The following is a 14,945-nucleotide window of genomic DNA, read 5'->3' on the forward strand; positions in this document are numbered from 1 at the left end:
TGCTAATGAAAATACTTCACATTAAAAATGAGGAAACGAAGGCCCAAAGGAGATGAATAATTTGCACAAGGCATTTTCAAAAGCAACATGAAATTGTAAACTGAGCACTGGACTTGTGGTAGGAATTCCTGGCCCAGTTTCTGTCATTTTCTATCACAAACAAGCCCCTGAGCATTGCTGAGTCTAAATATTGCAACGTGTAAAATATGAATACAGTATCTCCTCACCAACTTGTATCAAGTAAGAAAATGAATATGAAAATAAGTTATGTGTCAAATGTTCTTCATATGTTAATTAATATTTAGCATCTATTCTTGTGAATGTCCCTCTGTATATTTTAATGTGTTGACCACCTTTTCTCCTATGACATTCCAAGTCCCCCAATATTAGTATCTTTCTATCAGGACATGCAAGTCTATCATAAAAGTCAATCTTACGTTCTTATTTTGCTAAGTAATATCTACTAAGGAAAAGAAGAACAGGGCTAACACTTACTACCAAACAAGATATTAGTTAGGTTTTTTCTCACATTATTTCTGAGATATAATTATTCCCATGATATATGTGCAGAAGTTTAGAATCAGATAAATCAACTCAGTTGTCCATGGTTTCCAGAGTGAGCCTATGGCAACGCCAGGACAGGGATGAAAGTCCTTCTGGTCACCAAACCCATTCTAATTGAACTCAGACTTTGTGCAAGGAACAATCCATTCTCAGCTCACAACAAACCAATCTTTCCATATATGCTTGTCTCTCTCTTCTAAGGTCCATTTTCTGATGCTAATTTCAGCCCCCTCCACTTTTTATTCCAATGAATCACAAATTTAGGTATCCCATATACATATTGATCAAGTCTCCTACATATGTGGCTCGCCTTCTCCACAGATGACTAAAATCCTTCCACTTGTCGTCTTGCTGCACAGGGTGATAAAAAGTTATTCCAAAAATTAATAGTAAAATTATTATCTTTATTTTTGAAACACACACACACACACACACACACACAACAGTAGTGAAAAAGTACTCTAAGCTATTAATATTTTGTTATTTAGCTTTTAGTTTCTCCTATCCACAGAGTTCAGTCTTATTCAGTCCCAATCATAAGTTAGCGTAACACTTTCCTGGAACATAGACTATCTAAGGTTATTCAGACATCAAAACTACTGAGCAGTAGGGGCTAGAACAGTAAGAACAGACTGTTGCTTCTGAAAATAATGTCAGAAATCTTCTAGGTACATCCAGGTATAATGAAAACAGGAGAGTACTATTGAAATGACTGTGATTTGTTAAAAAAGGAGGGAGAGTGTTTTTAGACCTAGCTCCTCCCTGGCAAACAAGAAGTATGTAATCTAGAAGCCAGCAGCATTAAGTTATTTCTGCCAGAAAAATTCTGTTGACACAGGACTAAAAGAGGCTGCCTTATAATTATCCTTACTGCAGAAGAGTGGCATTACTAGGAAGTAAATAAGATCCCAAAAGGTTTTCAGGAACACTGCCATAGAGGGAGAAGGACAGAAGAAAAAAAAAAAAAACACAAATAGCACTCCCTAGAAAAATATTGCCAAGAAACAGATGTGACCTATCATATGACCATCATATGATATCATATCACCATCAATTTTTTTTTTTTTTTTTTTGAGACGGAGTCTTGCTCTGTCGCCCAAGCTGGAGTATAGTGGCATGATCTTGGCTCACTGCAACCTCCACATCCTGGGTTCAAGCAATTCTCCTGCCTTAGCCTCCCAAGTAGCTGGGATTACAGGCACATGCCACCATGCCCGGCTAATTTTTTTGTATTTTTAGTAGAGACGGGGTTTCATCAGTTTGGCCAGGCTGGTCTTGAACCAATTTTTTAATATGAAGGAATCACAGCTAAAGAAGAAGACAACAAATCAGAGTTATGAGATTCAGGAATATGTAGAAGTCAATAGAAGCTAAACATGACCCTGAAGCACTTGTCAAAGAAGTGGAAGAAGAGCAAATAAAATTATCACAGAAATGAAAGCCAAATTGAAAGCAATGCAAAGATTGACAATTAATGCTGAAAACATTGTAAAGGACATAGAGAACAAGATGGAGAAAAGTAAGCAGAATGAAATGGAAATGAAGAAAACATTTAAAAGTCTGGGAAATTTTAAAGTATGGAGGGCAGGTAAAGGAGAGTAAACATAAGTACATGTTAGCATATATTATATATACCCAAAAAATAAGGAAAGCTTTGCATAAATGAAATAAACTTTGATTCTACATAACAGACAGTGACACTGGGTTTCGGAAAAAATGACAAAGAGTGAATAACACTGAGATATATTTTATGCAAATATCAAGAAAAATTCTCTGAGAACTAAGTAGAACTCTCAACAATATGAGTGGAAAATATCAGAGTGGTCTCAGACTTCTACAAAATACCATTCAATGCTAACAAATAGTGGAGAAATAAGAAAGGGGGATCCACAAACTCTACACATAATGAAACTGTCATTCACCCTAAAAAACTCAGGGTAAATAATTCCCAGTTGTTTTTTTTGTTCCTAAGAAACAACTAAAAAGAACAGCAAAAAAATTACTAACATAAAGAGGTAAATTGAAAATATGGACAGAATAGTAATTATTTAACCCATTTATCTGCTATATTAAAACAAATGGGAAGATTATGGTCACAGGAAAAATATATAAATGTTATGATAACATAATGATGTCGCTTATAAACTTGATAGAGTATTAGTGTTTTGAATTTCTCATCTTTCATGGCTAAATAAAAATGTATGATTCATATCTGAAAAATAATAGCAGTATCTGGACTATTTAAAGGCATAAACACTAACAGAAATGATATAAGCAATTAAATTGGGGAGCGCAGAGATGAGAGGAGAGTGGAAGAAAAGGAAAATATACTAAATATTTTCTCAACAGCCTGAACTATCATAAAGTAAACAGGCAAACGACAAACTGAGCATAAATATTTGCGACATATAGCACAGATCCCTAATCAATAAAGAGCTTCTAAAAAATTGAGAGAGTAACACTAACAACCCAAGAGAAAATTGGGGAAGGATATGAAAATAAAGCAAATCCAGAATATAAGAAATAACATAGACAAATAACCAGATTTCCTCAAAGAATAAATTGCAGAGAAAAAAAAAAGAGTGGGAGGAACTGTTATTAATTAAAAGAAGGTTAAGAGATATATAGACCAAATGCAATGTGCTGACATTTTAAGGAAAGTAATTCAAGCAGACAATTAAAGACATTTTTAGGAACACTGGGGATATTTGACTCAATTGAATATTAAATATTAAGGAGACTGTTAATTTTAGTAGGTCTGTTAATGATATGGTGGATTATGTTTTTTAAGGCCTTATCTGTTAGAGAAATAAACTGAAGTATTGAAGGGTGAATTGAAGTGATATCTGGGATTGGTTTCAAAGTATGCCATAAAAATTGCAAGAAATGTAAGGGATAAACAAAGCAAAAATGCTGATAATTTTTTAATCCAGGAGATGAGTCTGTGAGGGTTCATGATAGTATTCTCTCTACTTTTGTATATGTGAAAATTTTTATTGTGTACATTCAAATAAGCAGTTTATAAAAATCCTACATGGCAGTGCAACTATCTGTGTCTAGACAACACATAAATCTGAAACATCACAATGACTTTAGTTACCATTGAAATATAAATCCCTTTACTTTCTTTTTACTGATGTTATTTGTTTTAAATCTGAAGCTTTAAAGTGGGGCATATAAAAATAGCCCCGGCAACAGTTTTGTATCTTTAACTGACTGATTCTGAACTGACTGGTCAGTTCAATTACACTGACTGTATAGGAACTTTGGCTAAGATGTAAGAATTACATTATTGCAATTTTGCTGATGAAATCCTCGGTCATTTAGAGAGGGGAGTGGAGGTGTGTAAATTTTGTGGATAGAATAATAAGAAATACAATGTGTCACTGACCATATGTCAGATACCAGCCTCCGAGGGGAAAAAGGGAGGTACACCAATGTTGCTATATCTACTGATTCTGAAACACCCTTTTCAGCACCTCTCCATTTTATATGGTTTGGTGCCGTGTCCCGACCCAAATCTCATGTTGAATTGTAACCCCAATGCTGGAGGTGAGGTCTGGTGGGAGATGATTGGATCATGGGGGCAGTTTCTCATGAATGGCTTCATATCATCCCCCTTGGTACTGCATAATGAGTGAATTCTCACGAGATTTGGTTATTTAATAAGTGTGTAGCACCTACTCCCTCATTCTGTCTTCCTCCTGCTCCACCATGTAAGACATGCTGCTTCCCCTTAGCCTTTCCCCATAAGTAGAAGTTTCCTGAGGCCTCCCCAGAAATCATCATGCTTCCTGTATGGCCTGAGGAGCCATGAGGCAATTAAACCTCTTTTCTCTGTAAATTACCCAGTCTCAAGTGTTTCTTTGGAGATGGGATTAATACACCACTGCTCCTCCCAACTCATCCATGGAAGGGTTTTTGCTCCATGAACAAACCTGCTATGGTGTTCATAATTCCTTCAAGCAAGCAATTCCTTCAATCTATCCCAGGGTTAAAAATAATAATAATTAAAAAAATAAAATAAAAGACACTAGGATGGCGTGGTGGCTCACACCTGTAATCCTAGCACTTTGGGAGGCCGAGGTGGGTGAATCACGAGGTCAGGAGTCTGAGACCAGTCTGGCCAACATGGTGAAACCCCGTCTCTACTAAAAATACAAAAAATTAGCTGGGCATAGTGGCAGCACCTGTAATCCCAGGTACTCGGGAGGCTGAGGCAGGAGAATCGCTTGAACTCGGGAGGCAGAGGTTGCAGTGAGCCAAAATTATGCCACTGAACTCCAGCCCGGGCAACAGAGTGAGACTCCCTCTCAAAAACAAAACAAAACAAAATTTAAAAAAAAAGAACATTCTGTGGACAACAGAACATTTGAAGACAAAGGAACACATTCTAACAGGCATTTTAGGCAAGAGAAAAAAATGCAAGGTAGTTGATCAGATTTTCATTAAGGGAGATCAGGGGTTACCAGCACTGGCAAAGGACACCATTGTACCTACCTTTAGAACTAAGTGGTCTAACTGTAGGGAATATACTTGAGCTATTCAGTAATGCAAACTGCTGCCAGATGCTAAATCATGACTTAGCAAAATCCATAAATCAAAGCAAATAATAAATATTCTTCATACAATTATCCCACCCTTACCATCAAGGAAAACATTCTCAGGATCTTGAATTAATACAGTTTTATTAGCTTTGCTGTACTCACTTTAAGAACCTAGAGGCCGGGTGCGGTGGCTCACACCTGTAATCTTGGCACTTTGGGAGGCCGAGGCGGGTGAATCATGAAGTCAGGAGTTCGAGGTCAGCCTCTACTGGCGAAACCCAGTCTCTACTAAAAACACAAAAATTAGCCAGGCGTTGTGACGGGCGCTTGTAATCCCAGCTACTCGGGAGGCTGAGGCAGGAGAATCGTTTGAACCCAGGAGACAGAGGTTGCAGTGAGCCGAGATAGTGCCACTGCACTCCAGCCTGGGGGCGACAGAGCGAGACTCCGTTAAAAAAAAAAAAAAGAAAAAAATTTAAGCGTATTTTTTAAAATGCAAATATCCCACTAATTTCAACAAGACTTCTTCCTCTAATCTGCCTACTTCCAAATTACTGAGGTTTTAGCTATGTTTTAATAGCAGAAAATAATCAAATATACATGTGCATAAAGTACCTCTAGCTTTATATACCATTCTGCAGGATACAGCAACACGGACTTAATAGATGGCAGTGCTTATCTATTCAAATGAATAGAAAAGTCCAAAGATATATTGGCATATTTAATATGATTAAATGATTACAACCTCTAATATGACTAATTTCATTTCATTAATAGTATAATTTCAGTGGCCATTTCAAGTCTATTATGCCCAAAATGAGAAATCAGGAGTCTGAAGTTCGTCTTTGTTCAGCATTCCTACCTATTTTTAATAGTTTTGATAGAAGTGACGCTTTCATCCTTAGACATACTTCTACTTCTTCCTTCTTTTTTGCAATGCTTTATGCCATTATCAGGAATTCCTCCCTGGGTGGTGGAGCCCTTGCCAGTATCCACACTTTTATTGCAGAATCTGTCCCCAGAGTAACCAGAATCTCACACTTTCCTTTTCTGCATCTCACAGCATAACCTGTTCGTCCATGATGCATGAAGGACATCACCTAACACACACACACACACACACAGCACACATATACAGGGTCACAGCAAGCTCATGTGCACATGCACACATACTCAGGAAATGTACATTTCAGATCACAGAAGCTCCTTGGCCTAGTTCTCCCAGATGCTGTTCAGATGCTGCCTCAGCATGGCATCCTTACTGACCCTCCCTTCCTCCACAGGACACATACTCATATGTCCTCAACTTCTACCCCAGAAAGGTCATTCCTAGATCTAATCACAGCCCCGATTCTCTTCCGGCCCTTTCCTGTAACTAATCATCGAAGTTCTGGCCCAAGGCACAGTAAAAGTAGCAGACTGGACTAACTATGAAGGCAGAGATGACATTTTATTCAATGATGTTTCTATAACTCCACTCAGCATAACTGGGCCATAATCAGTTTGGAATAAATGATTTTTAGTCTCACTGGATCCTTTACCTTTTAGATCTTGCTCACTTTTCCCCATTTATCCCCAATTCAAGGCCTTTCTAGTCAGGAAGAAAGTGTAATTATCTGGCCTCACACATATTATGTCTCAAATATAATCTCTCTCTTCCAAGGGTTTTTGTATATTTTCCAAGGAGACTGAGAGAAGTGATCAATGAATTCTAAATAACCAGGTGTCTCCTTGATTCAGATTTGGAGGCAGCAGCTACCCGAAGAGCCCCAGATCTCATTTCCACCCAAGCCTTGGCCTCTTTTATTAAGTCATACTCAACTCTGTCCCCACCCTCCAGAAACAGCTATCCTAGGTGTGAGATATAATTCCTACCCTGAACTTTGCCTGTTCACCACGTCAACAGCTTTGTTTCTTGCTTCATATAAGACTTCAAAAAGTAAATGGGGTCTTATCATGCTCTCATTTCCATTATCCCTGAACCTGCTCTGCTCCTCTTTATGCTGACATTTTCCTACTAAAGCCACGCTCAGAGCCAGAGACTTGCTTCCTGAGAATTCTGTCCCCAGGCCCAGGAGTAACAGCCCATGGTTTACTGAGTGCTCACCATGTAGCAGGGAAAGTTCTAAATGCTGCATGGGTATGATCTCATATAATCCACACCTATCAGGTGATTAATATAAAGCCCCATATCTCATTTAATCAACACTGAGGTTTAGCAGTACAAATGAAATATCTTGCCTCAAAAGGCCTTAAACAGTAAGGAAATGTGTTATCTAAATTAATTAAAGGTTATAAAGTCAAGTTGGCTCCAGACATGGTACAATGAGGGAGGACATCTGGACAGATACAAATGAGAACTCTGAACCCCTCACATCCTCCTAAACCTTTCTAAGAGGTAGTCCTCTCAAATCCCCAACCAAGCTGCTCTGCCTTAAACATTTCAATGACTTAACCTGGGGCAATGGCCTCACACAGGCATGCAGTTTCTTCTCAGCAGCCACCCCCTTCACTGCTCTGAACCCTCCAGGCCCAGATATCTCAGCATAGCCCCCAGATAGTAGTACAAAGTCTGATTTAAGAGATAACCGAGCATCTTGCTAATTTCCATAGGGAGGAATCTGGGACACATCTATGAGTGGAAATTCTAAGGATGTCTGCCCAAGGAGGATGAAATGTTTGTTAAGATCAGGGTATATCTTTATGGATGCACTTGCCCAGGATCCGGGACTTAATGTTAGCTGGAGCACCTGTAAGTGACATGTTGGCTATTTGGAGTTTGAAAGTGACAATGTACTATGTTGGCTATCTGGAGCCTGAACTCAACAGCTGCATATAGGCAATAAGGATTAAGGGGCAGAACTTCCCTGGCACAGTATTAAGGAATCCAAAAGCTCAGAGAATTAGGAGCATTACATATATATGTCCTGGTTTATACCTGTTGTTATGGTCTAATTATTAATACTACCCTCTTTGCCATCTGCTCAGCCAACCCTTACCCATGCCACCCTGGAGGACCCAGAGAACACACCCTTTGCCAAGGCTTTAAGAAATGCGTTGGTGAAGGAAGTATCAGAACCCTGACAAAGCCCTGAGGTAGCTGTCCCCAGCAGCCTGGAGTTGACAGCAGGGATTACTAGGATTTGTGGTATTCCCTGATTTCCATGGGAACAAAGGTAGTCACAGTGACAGTGGTAGAGGTCAGTGATAGCACTTAACTATTAAAAGACAATCATTTCGTTTTTTAGTGCTTGATATTTATTGAAAATAATGCCAATGCTTTTTCCAGGTAGTATTGAGGAGCTGGCTGAGTGCTTGTTTGTTTTGTTTTTAGTACTATTTGTCCAAATGCACACATCTGTGGGACTGCTGCAATTTTGAAAGAAAAATGACAGCTGTGTAAAACCAGTGCATAGGAAAAAAGAAACATCAACAATTTGGCTGCCAGGCACACCGCGCCCCTGCAGCAATCTGGTAGGGCAGGGGAGGACACTCGGAGTAGGTAGAAAACTAACCAGGCTGAATGACTGGCCTCTTCAGGGGTTGCTGAGCTGTCCAAATCAATGTCCGAAGAGGCATAGCCAACTCTGGCATTTTCCAGGTTGGCCCTGATCTCGAAAGGCGGTAGTCTGTAGGTGGGATGTGGTGAGTGGATGTGAAGTGGGAGTATAGTTCTCTGGGCAGATGTAAGCCTGGCAGCAGGGCAGGTGGCGGCAGCAGGGCTATGGGTGGTCTGCGCAGTTTGTAACAGGGACCTGGCCAATAGCTGGGGTTCAGGACACAGTTCAGATTAGCAGGGGAGGGATCCCCGGGATGGCCAGGGTAGATGACACTTTCAAGCACTTCCGAGTGAGTGAGGCTCCAGCCCCAACCCCAGCAGCAGGTAACTGGAGCGCTATTCCTGGAACAAAGACAAGCACTACGGAGAAATGAAGAAAGAGCAGACGGGCGCGGGTAGGGGAGGGGACCGGAGGGCAAGGGGGAGAGCAGTGGCTCCTGGCGGGGTGAGGGCTGCGGGGAGGGGGTGGCGGCGTGCAGGGCCCTCCCCCCGAGGGCCTAGTAATTATCCTCTTCGTCCTCGTCGTCGTCGTCTTCGTCGTCATCCCAGCCAAAGCACTGTTTCATCTCATCGAGGAAGGCTCGGTAATCACCTAGGATGGGGCTATCCATCTCGATGTAGGGCACCACCCACTCCTCGGCTTCCCCGGTGAGGAGACTGATTAGGAATGCCACCTTCATGGCGTCGTTGCAGAATCGGTTCTCGTTCACGAGCATGTAAGACGCTGTCTGCACGATAAACTCGGGGAGCCGGGAGCTCTCGCCATTAAACGTTTCGGGGAAGGGCACCGGGCAGCTCGGCGGACGTACCTGGCGCAGCAGGCTGGCCCTCTCGCACACCAGCAGCCGCAGCTGTTCCATGAGCTGGCTGTTCTCGATGCTCAGGGCGCGGTGCCGCATCAGGAGCGCGTGCAGCAGCAGCACCAGCTCATCCACCATTGCGAACAGCCTGGAAGGACAGGGCTCGGCTCGGTTCGGCTCGGCCAAGGTGCGCACGGAGGCCTCGCAGGAAGTGCGTGTCCACGGAGGCGCTCGATGGCCAGGGGCTGGGGGCGGGGGGCGGTGCGCGCCGGGGTCCGGGAGGCTACGCAAGCTCCGCCCACGAGGCCATTCGGACGGATGGTGCGCCGGCGCGACACGGGAGGGGCGTGGCCAGGCTGGGGGCCGCGGCTGCGTGGGGGCGTGGCCGGGATGGGAAGGGCGTAGACAAAGAGGGCGTGGCCAGGGAAAGGATGCACTGGGTCGCTGAACCACCGGCTTGTGGTAGGTCTCTAGGCGGGCAGTTAAAGGCTGGGGTAGGCTCCCCTAGTTCCCGGTTGTGGGGCCTGCGTTAGCAGAGGACCTGGCGAGCGCTGAGTTTGGTCTCAGAGAAGGCAAATTTGTTCAAACTGAAAGGATTAGCCACACTTCTACCTAGGCAACTCGCACAACTCAGTTGTTCCTTCGTGGGTCTGTGGGCACTAGATTTTCTTGGCGTGATGTTTTATTAACACATTTTCTTTCTTGTTTAAATCTCACTCAGAGAAGTGTTGACACTGCTGGCTGCACTGTGGGAGTCACACTTCCTTTTAGGATCATGAAGACCCTCAGGGGTTCCTGCCTTGTATGAAAAAGGCAGTATTTAAACAGTGACTTCTGTAGTAGGGAAATAATATGGTATACTCCCTTAAAAAAAAAAAAAAAAAAAAAAAACTAAGTAGCAAGATATAAAGAAGTTTTGCAAAATCAGCATCCAATAATCAATTGCAGGCATCCCACATATCTTTGATTCTCTATTTCTTGTCCTGCTATTAGTGCCGTTGGCCACTGGGTTTTATTCTGTACTTAAAAATGAACTGTTAAGATGTTTGTGTTTTTAAATAATTTTGTTTTTCTACTTTGAATGGATCCCTGATCCTAGAGCCAACAGGAATTGTTGGCTCTGCTTTCAAATATATTGCCAATTCAGTCATGTCTTGTCATTTCTACCACTGCCACCCTGATCCCCAGCCTTTCTCACCCAGACTGCTGCAACTAATCACTTAGCTTTCACTCTTTTCTTCCTATAGTATATTCTCCATAGAGTAGCCACAGGAATCCTTTAAAACAAAAATTAGGGCCGGGCGCGGTGGCTCACGCCTGTAATCCCAGCACTTTAGGTGGTCGAGGAGGGCGGATCACGAGTCAGGAGATCGAGGTCATCCTGGCTAACAGGGTGAAACCCTGTCTCTACTAAAAATACAAAATATTAGCTGGGCGTGGTGGCACGTGCCTGTAGTTCCAGCTACTCAGGTGGCTAAGGCAGGAGAATCGCTTGAACCCGGGAGGCGGAGGTTGCAGTGAGCTGAGATAGCGCCACCGCACTCCTCCAGCCTGGGTTACGGAGCGAGACTCCATCTCAAAAAAAAAAAAACAGAAAAGTTAGATCCCTTCAGGCCCCTGCTCAAAATCCTCCAATAGTTTCACCTCAGAATAAAGAGCAAAGTTGCAGCCAAGGCCTACAAGGCCCCTCCTTCTATCCTGTGCCTCTTCCCATTTTCTGCTGTGCTCTCATCACTGTCTTCCTTGCTGATTCTCACACCTATCAAGCAGTTCTGGCTTCATAGCCTTTGCACCTTCTATCCCTTCTCCCTCGCAAGGCTGTCATCCCAGTTGGCTGCCTGACTCCTCCTACTGCTTTCAGAGAGAACTTTTCTGACCACTGGACCTATTAGAGCACCCTGTTCTCTGCCACCCATCTGTAACCCTTTACTCTGCTTCATTTATCTACATAACATTTATTGTGCTACCAGCCACCATGTCGTATGTATATATAGGATTTGCTCATTATCTGCTTCTGTTTTAGAATATGTAAGTCAGAGAAACACTGCTTTTGCTACCTGGTCTATCCCTAATGTCTAGATAAGTTCTGGCCCAGAGTAGAGGCTTCATTAATGTTTGGCGTGTAATATAATCTCAGAGTGCAGATTCTGAGATAAAAATTAGAAGTTGTGGCTGCACAAAGTGTTAAATAATACTCTTTAAATTGTTAAGTGTAAGGCTGGGCATGGTGGCTCATGCCTGTAATCCCAGCACTTTGGGAGGCCGAGGGGGGCGGATCACCTGAGGTCAGGAGTTCGAGACCAGGCTGACCAACACAGAGAAACCCTGTCTTTCCAAAAAATACAAAATTAGCCAAGTGTGGTGGTGGGCGCCTGTAATCCCAGCTACTTGGGAGACTGAGGCAGGAGAATCGCTTGAACCCGGGAGGCAGAGGTTGCAGTGAGCCAAGATCACACTATTGCGCTCCAGCCTGGGCAACAAGAGCAAAACAACGTCTCAGAAAAAAGAAAAAAAAAATTGTTCAGTGTATTTTATCTCTGACCATGAATCAGTCTCGATTGTGAAACAATGACTGATGTAATAAAACTGGCTGAATAGATTTTTAAAGAAGTTCAATTCTATCCTAAAGGATTGAATTGAATGATCATCCATGGAAGTAGGAGACTGGGAAAGAGCAGAGAAATAGGGCCAAGACCCAAGCAGGGACACGGGGAAGATGACACTGGTGAAAGGATGGGCAGTGAAAAAAAGAGATAGGAGGAATGTGAGCTTTTGGCCTCTCCTGTGCTATCAGCTCCGCCACCTGAGAAGTTGGCAGGCAGGGATCCACTCTCACTCTTAATTTTATCTTCAGCACCTGGCAGTGTTTACTAGTTGTTCCACAAATGTTCAGTGTAAGGATTGAGGGGAGCGATGGGAAATGTGGAAAGTAGGTCTCTGACCATCATGCCAAATTTACAGTTCAGAGTACAGGATGGGCCTAACTGGGACCGAAGTAGTGGCCAGCTCCACCTTTCATATCCAGGCCCTAATAAAGAAGAGTACTCAGGGTTCCACTCCTAGGAGCACGCTTTTTTTCTTTCTTTCTTCTTTTTGTTTTTTTGTTTTGTTGTTTTTTTCAGATGGAGTTTCGCTCTTGTTGCCCAGGCTGCAGTTCAGTAGCGCGATCTCGACTCACTGTAACCTTCGCCTCCTGGGTTCAAACGATGCTCCTGCTTCAGCCTCCCGAGTAGCTGGGATTACAGGCATGCACTACCACGCCCGGCTAATTTTATATTTTTAGTAGAGATGGGGTTTTTCCATGTTGGTCAGGCTGGTCTCAAACTCCCAACCTAAGGTGATCCGCCCGCCTCGTCCTCCCAAAGTGCTGGCGTGAGCCACTGCGCCTGGCCCAGAGCACACTTTCTGTAGCAGACACTGGGCCAGGTGATTGGCAGGGCTGTCACAATGACTCATGCACAAGGACCAGACATGGGAATGGGCATTTTAGAGCCAGAGACCCAGGAGGTAAATAATAAAGCAATAGGTTGATGGTGCTATACCATCATGCCAGCCTCTCTAACTCTAAAGCCTATGCCCTTGCTCTGAACAATTAATATGTGCTGGATCCTTGTATTTCAGTGGGCCAGGCAGGTCTAGTGGGGAACCAGAGATGATTAGGCAGATGCTGCCCTAATTTTCTTCCTACAACCCCATAGCAGAGGGATTCAGAGAGGAAACCAGATGAGGTAACCACTAGTATTCCCTCTGAGTGTGCTCTGAGACCCTGGAAGACAGGAAATGTCCTGCCCAAAACTGTGCCCAGAACTGAGCAGTGACTTTGGGAGGTGCTTCCGTGGTTGGAGAAAGGGAATGGAGACAAGCAGCTTAGCACTGACTCACAAGGGAAGCAGTCAGGAAGAGGTATATCGTATCAGTTGATAGAACATGTAGAATCGTAATGCTCATGTTAACCAGCTTCCAGGTGCCTGTGAGGCTCTCCCACCAGTGCCAATGCCTATCAGCACTTCTTTCTGCATTCACCCTGTTCGTGACTGCATGTCGCCTTCTTCATTTTCTCTCCCCCTCTCCAGTGGCCCTTAAGTGTTCCTTTACACTGACGTGAATATGTTGGGGGCAGACAGAAGTACTCCCGGTGTCAAGTACTCATAGAGAGTACTTGTCTCGGGCTCATAAAATTTATCAGGACAGCTCTGGCTTGGAACACCCTAGGGGTGGCTTAGACTTCACCATTTGGCAAGAGCGCACGCCCAGGGCACTCACTGCCACCATCTCTCAGGTAACCCTGCCCTGGTACACATCAAGCATCCAGACTGTAAAATTCTCTTGAAAGGAACATGAGAATTTCCCATGATTCTTGAGCCACCAGATGAGTGTGCACATATCAACTGGGTAAACTAACTCAGCACTCAAACATGCAGCCAGGAACAGAAACAGCTTCAGAAAGAATATTTGTGAGAGGACTGGATGAATGCTACCAAGAGCCGGATCTCTTCCCATATGGACTTCCCCATCTCCCTTCTTAGCCAGGTGCACCTGGGACTGCTTTTTACAGAAACCGCATTTGGAGGGCAATAGGGACCTCTGGCCCAGAGAGGGGAATGAAGAGGAGGAACTTCCTCCCTCCTGTCTTTGCCCTCTCCAGCTTACTAAAGTGCTAGAAACATTTTTACATGTTTATTAATGTACTCAATGAATGTATTCTTATGGTTGAAATACATTAAATAATTGATGTCTTAAAAATAAAAAAGGAACACTCTTAAGACCTCTCCTCCTCACAAAATATCACTTAATAAGATTGTTGAAAATTCATATTTTGCCCTCTCTTGTTCTCTCTCTCTAAGGAGACTCAACTCTTGAGTTTCATAGATGATATAGAAAAAGCCTGGTGCAAATAAAGTCATAGTCCCAGATATGGAACTGGAAAATCAGATTTCTATAACTGAAAGATTATTATGAATTAATGTTTTACATTAAGTATTTTGTATTCTTCACGTGTAGGCTTTTGTATTGCCATAATACAGAATTTATTGCCTGCAGTGTGCTGCACTAGATGGTGGTTACTTTTTCTCTTGCCTAGTTATTTTAATATGATTGGTCACATTGATTGTACAAGAGCTTATACACGTGTTTTGTTTCTGCCATTTTTGTACGTTTTAGAAAATGTCTGGCATCATGTTGAATTTGTTTTTATGGATCTCCAGAAAGTGATCTGTTATCATCTGTGTTCGCCTGTTTTGTTTTAACTGTTTAATAGCCTGTCTTTTAGATCAGCTCGTTACTTTGATCTAGACTTAGTTTTTCATGAGGCAGAATGGGTGTGGTGAATTGAAGGTAACCACAGATTCTTTGCCATTCAGCAGAGAAGTAGAAACAATTTTCCCTGCCTCATTAATCTGGGGTGACCCTGTGACTTGATTGGACAAGCACAATGCGATGCAGTGCCTTAAAATTTATGAGACAAGGCCTTAAATA

General features: G+C 42.9%; 1 protein-coding gene across 1 annotated transcript; it reads right to left on the reverse strand.

Annotated features, from left to right (window-relative positions):
* Positions 1-8,346: 8,346 nt before the first annotated feature.
* Positions 8,347-9,795, reverse strand: LDOC1 (LDOC1 regulator of NFKB signaling). Its single transcript, XM_031936647.1, has 2 exons — positions 8,627-9,795; positions 8,347-8,480 (listed from the first exon to the last, which is right to left on the reverse strand). The coding sequence occupies exon 1, from the start codon at positions 9,606-9,608 to the stop codon at positions 9,168-9,170; it is 441 nt and encodes a 146-aa protein (XP_031792507.1). The 5' UTR covers positions 9,609-9,795; the 3' UTR covers positions 8,347-8,480; positions 8,627-9,167.
* Positions 9,796-14,945: the final 5,150 nt, after the last annotated feature.

Source organism: Piliocolobus tephrosceles, chromosome 12 (assembly GCF_002776525.5).
Source record: "Piliocolobus tephrosceles isolate RC106 chromosome 12, ASM277652v3, whole genome shotgun sequence".
NCBI lineage: Eukaryota > Metazoa > Chordata > Mammalia > Primates > Cercopithecidae > Piliocolobus > Piliocolobus tephrosceles.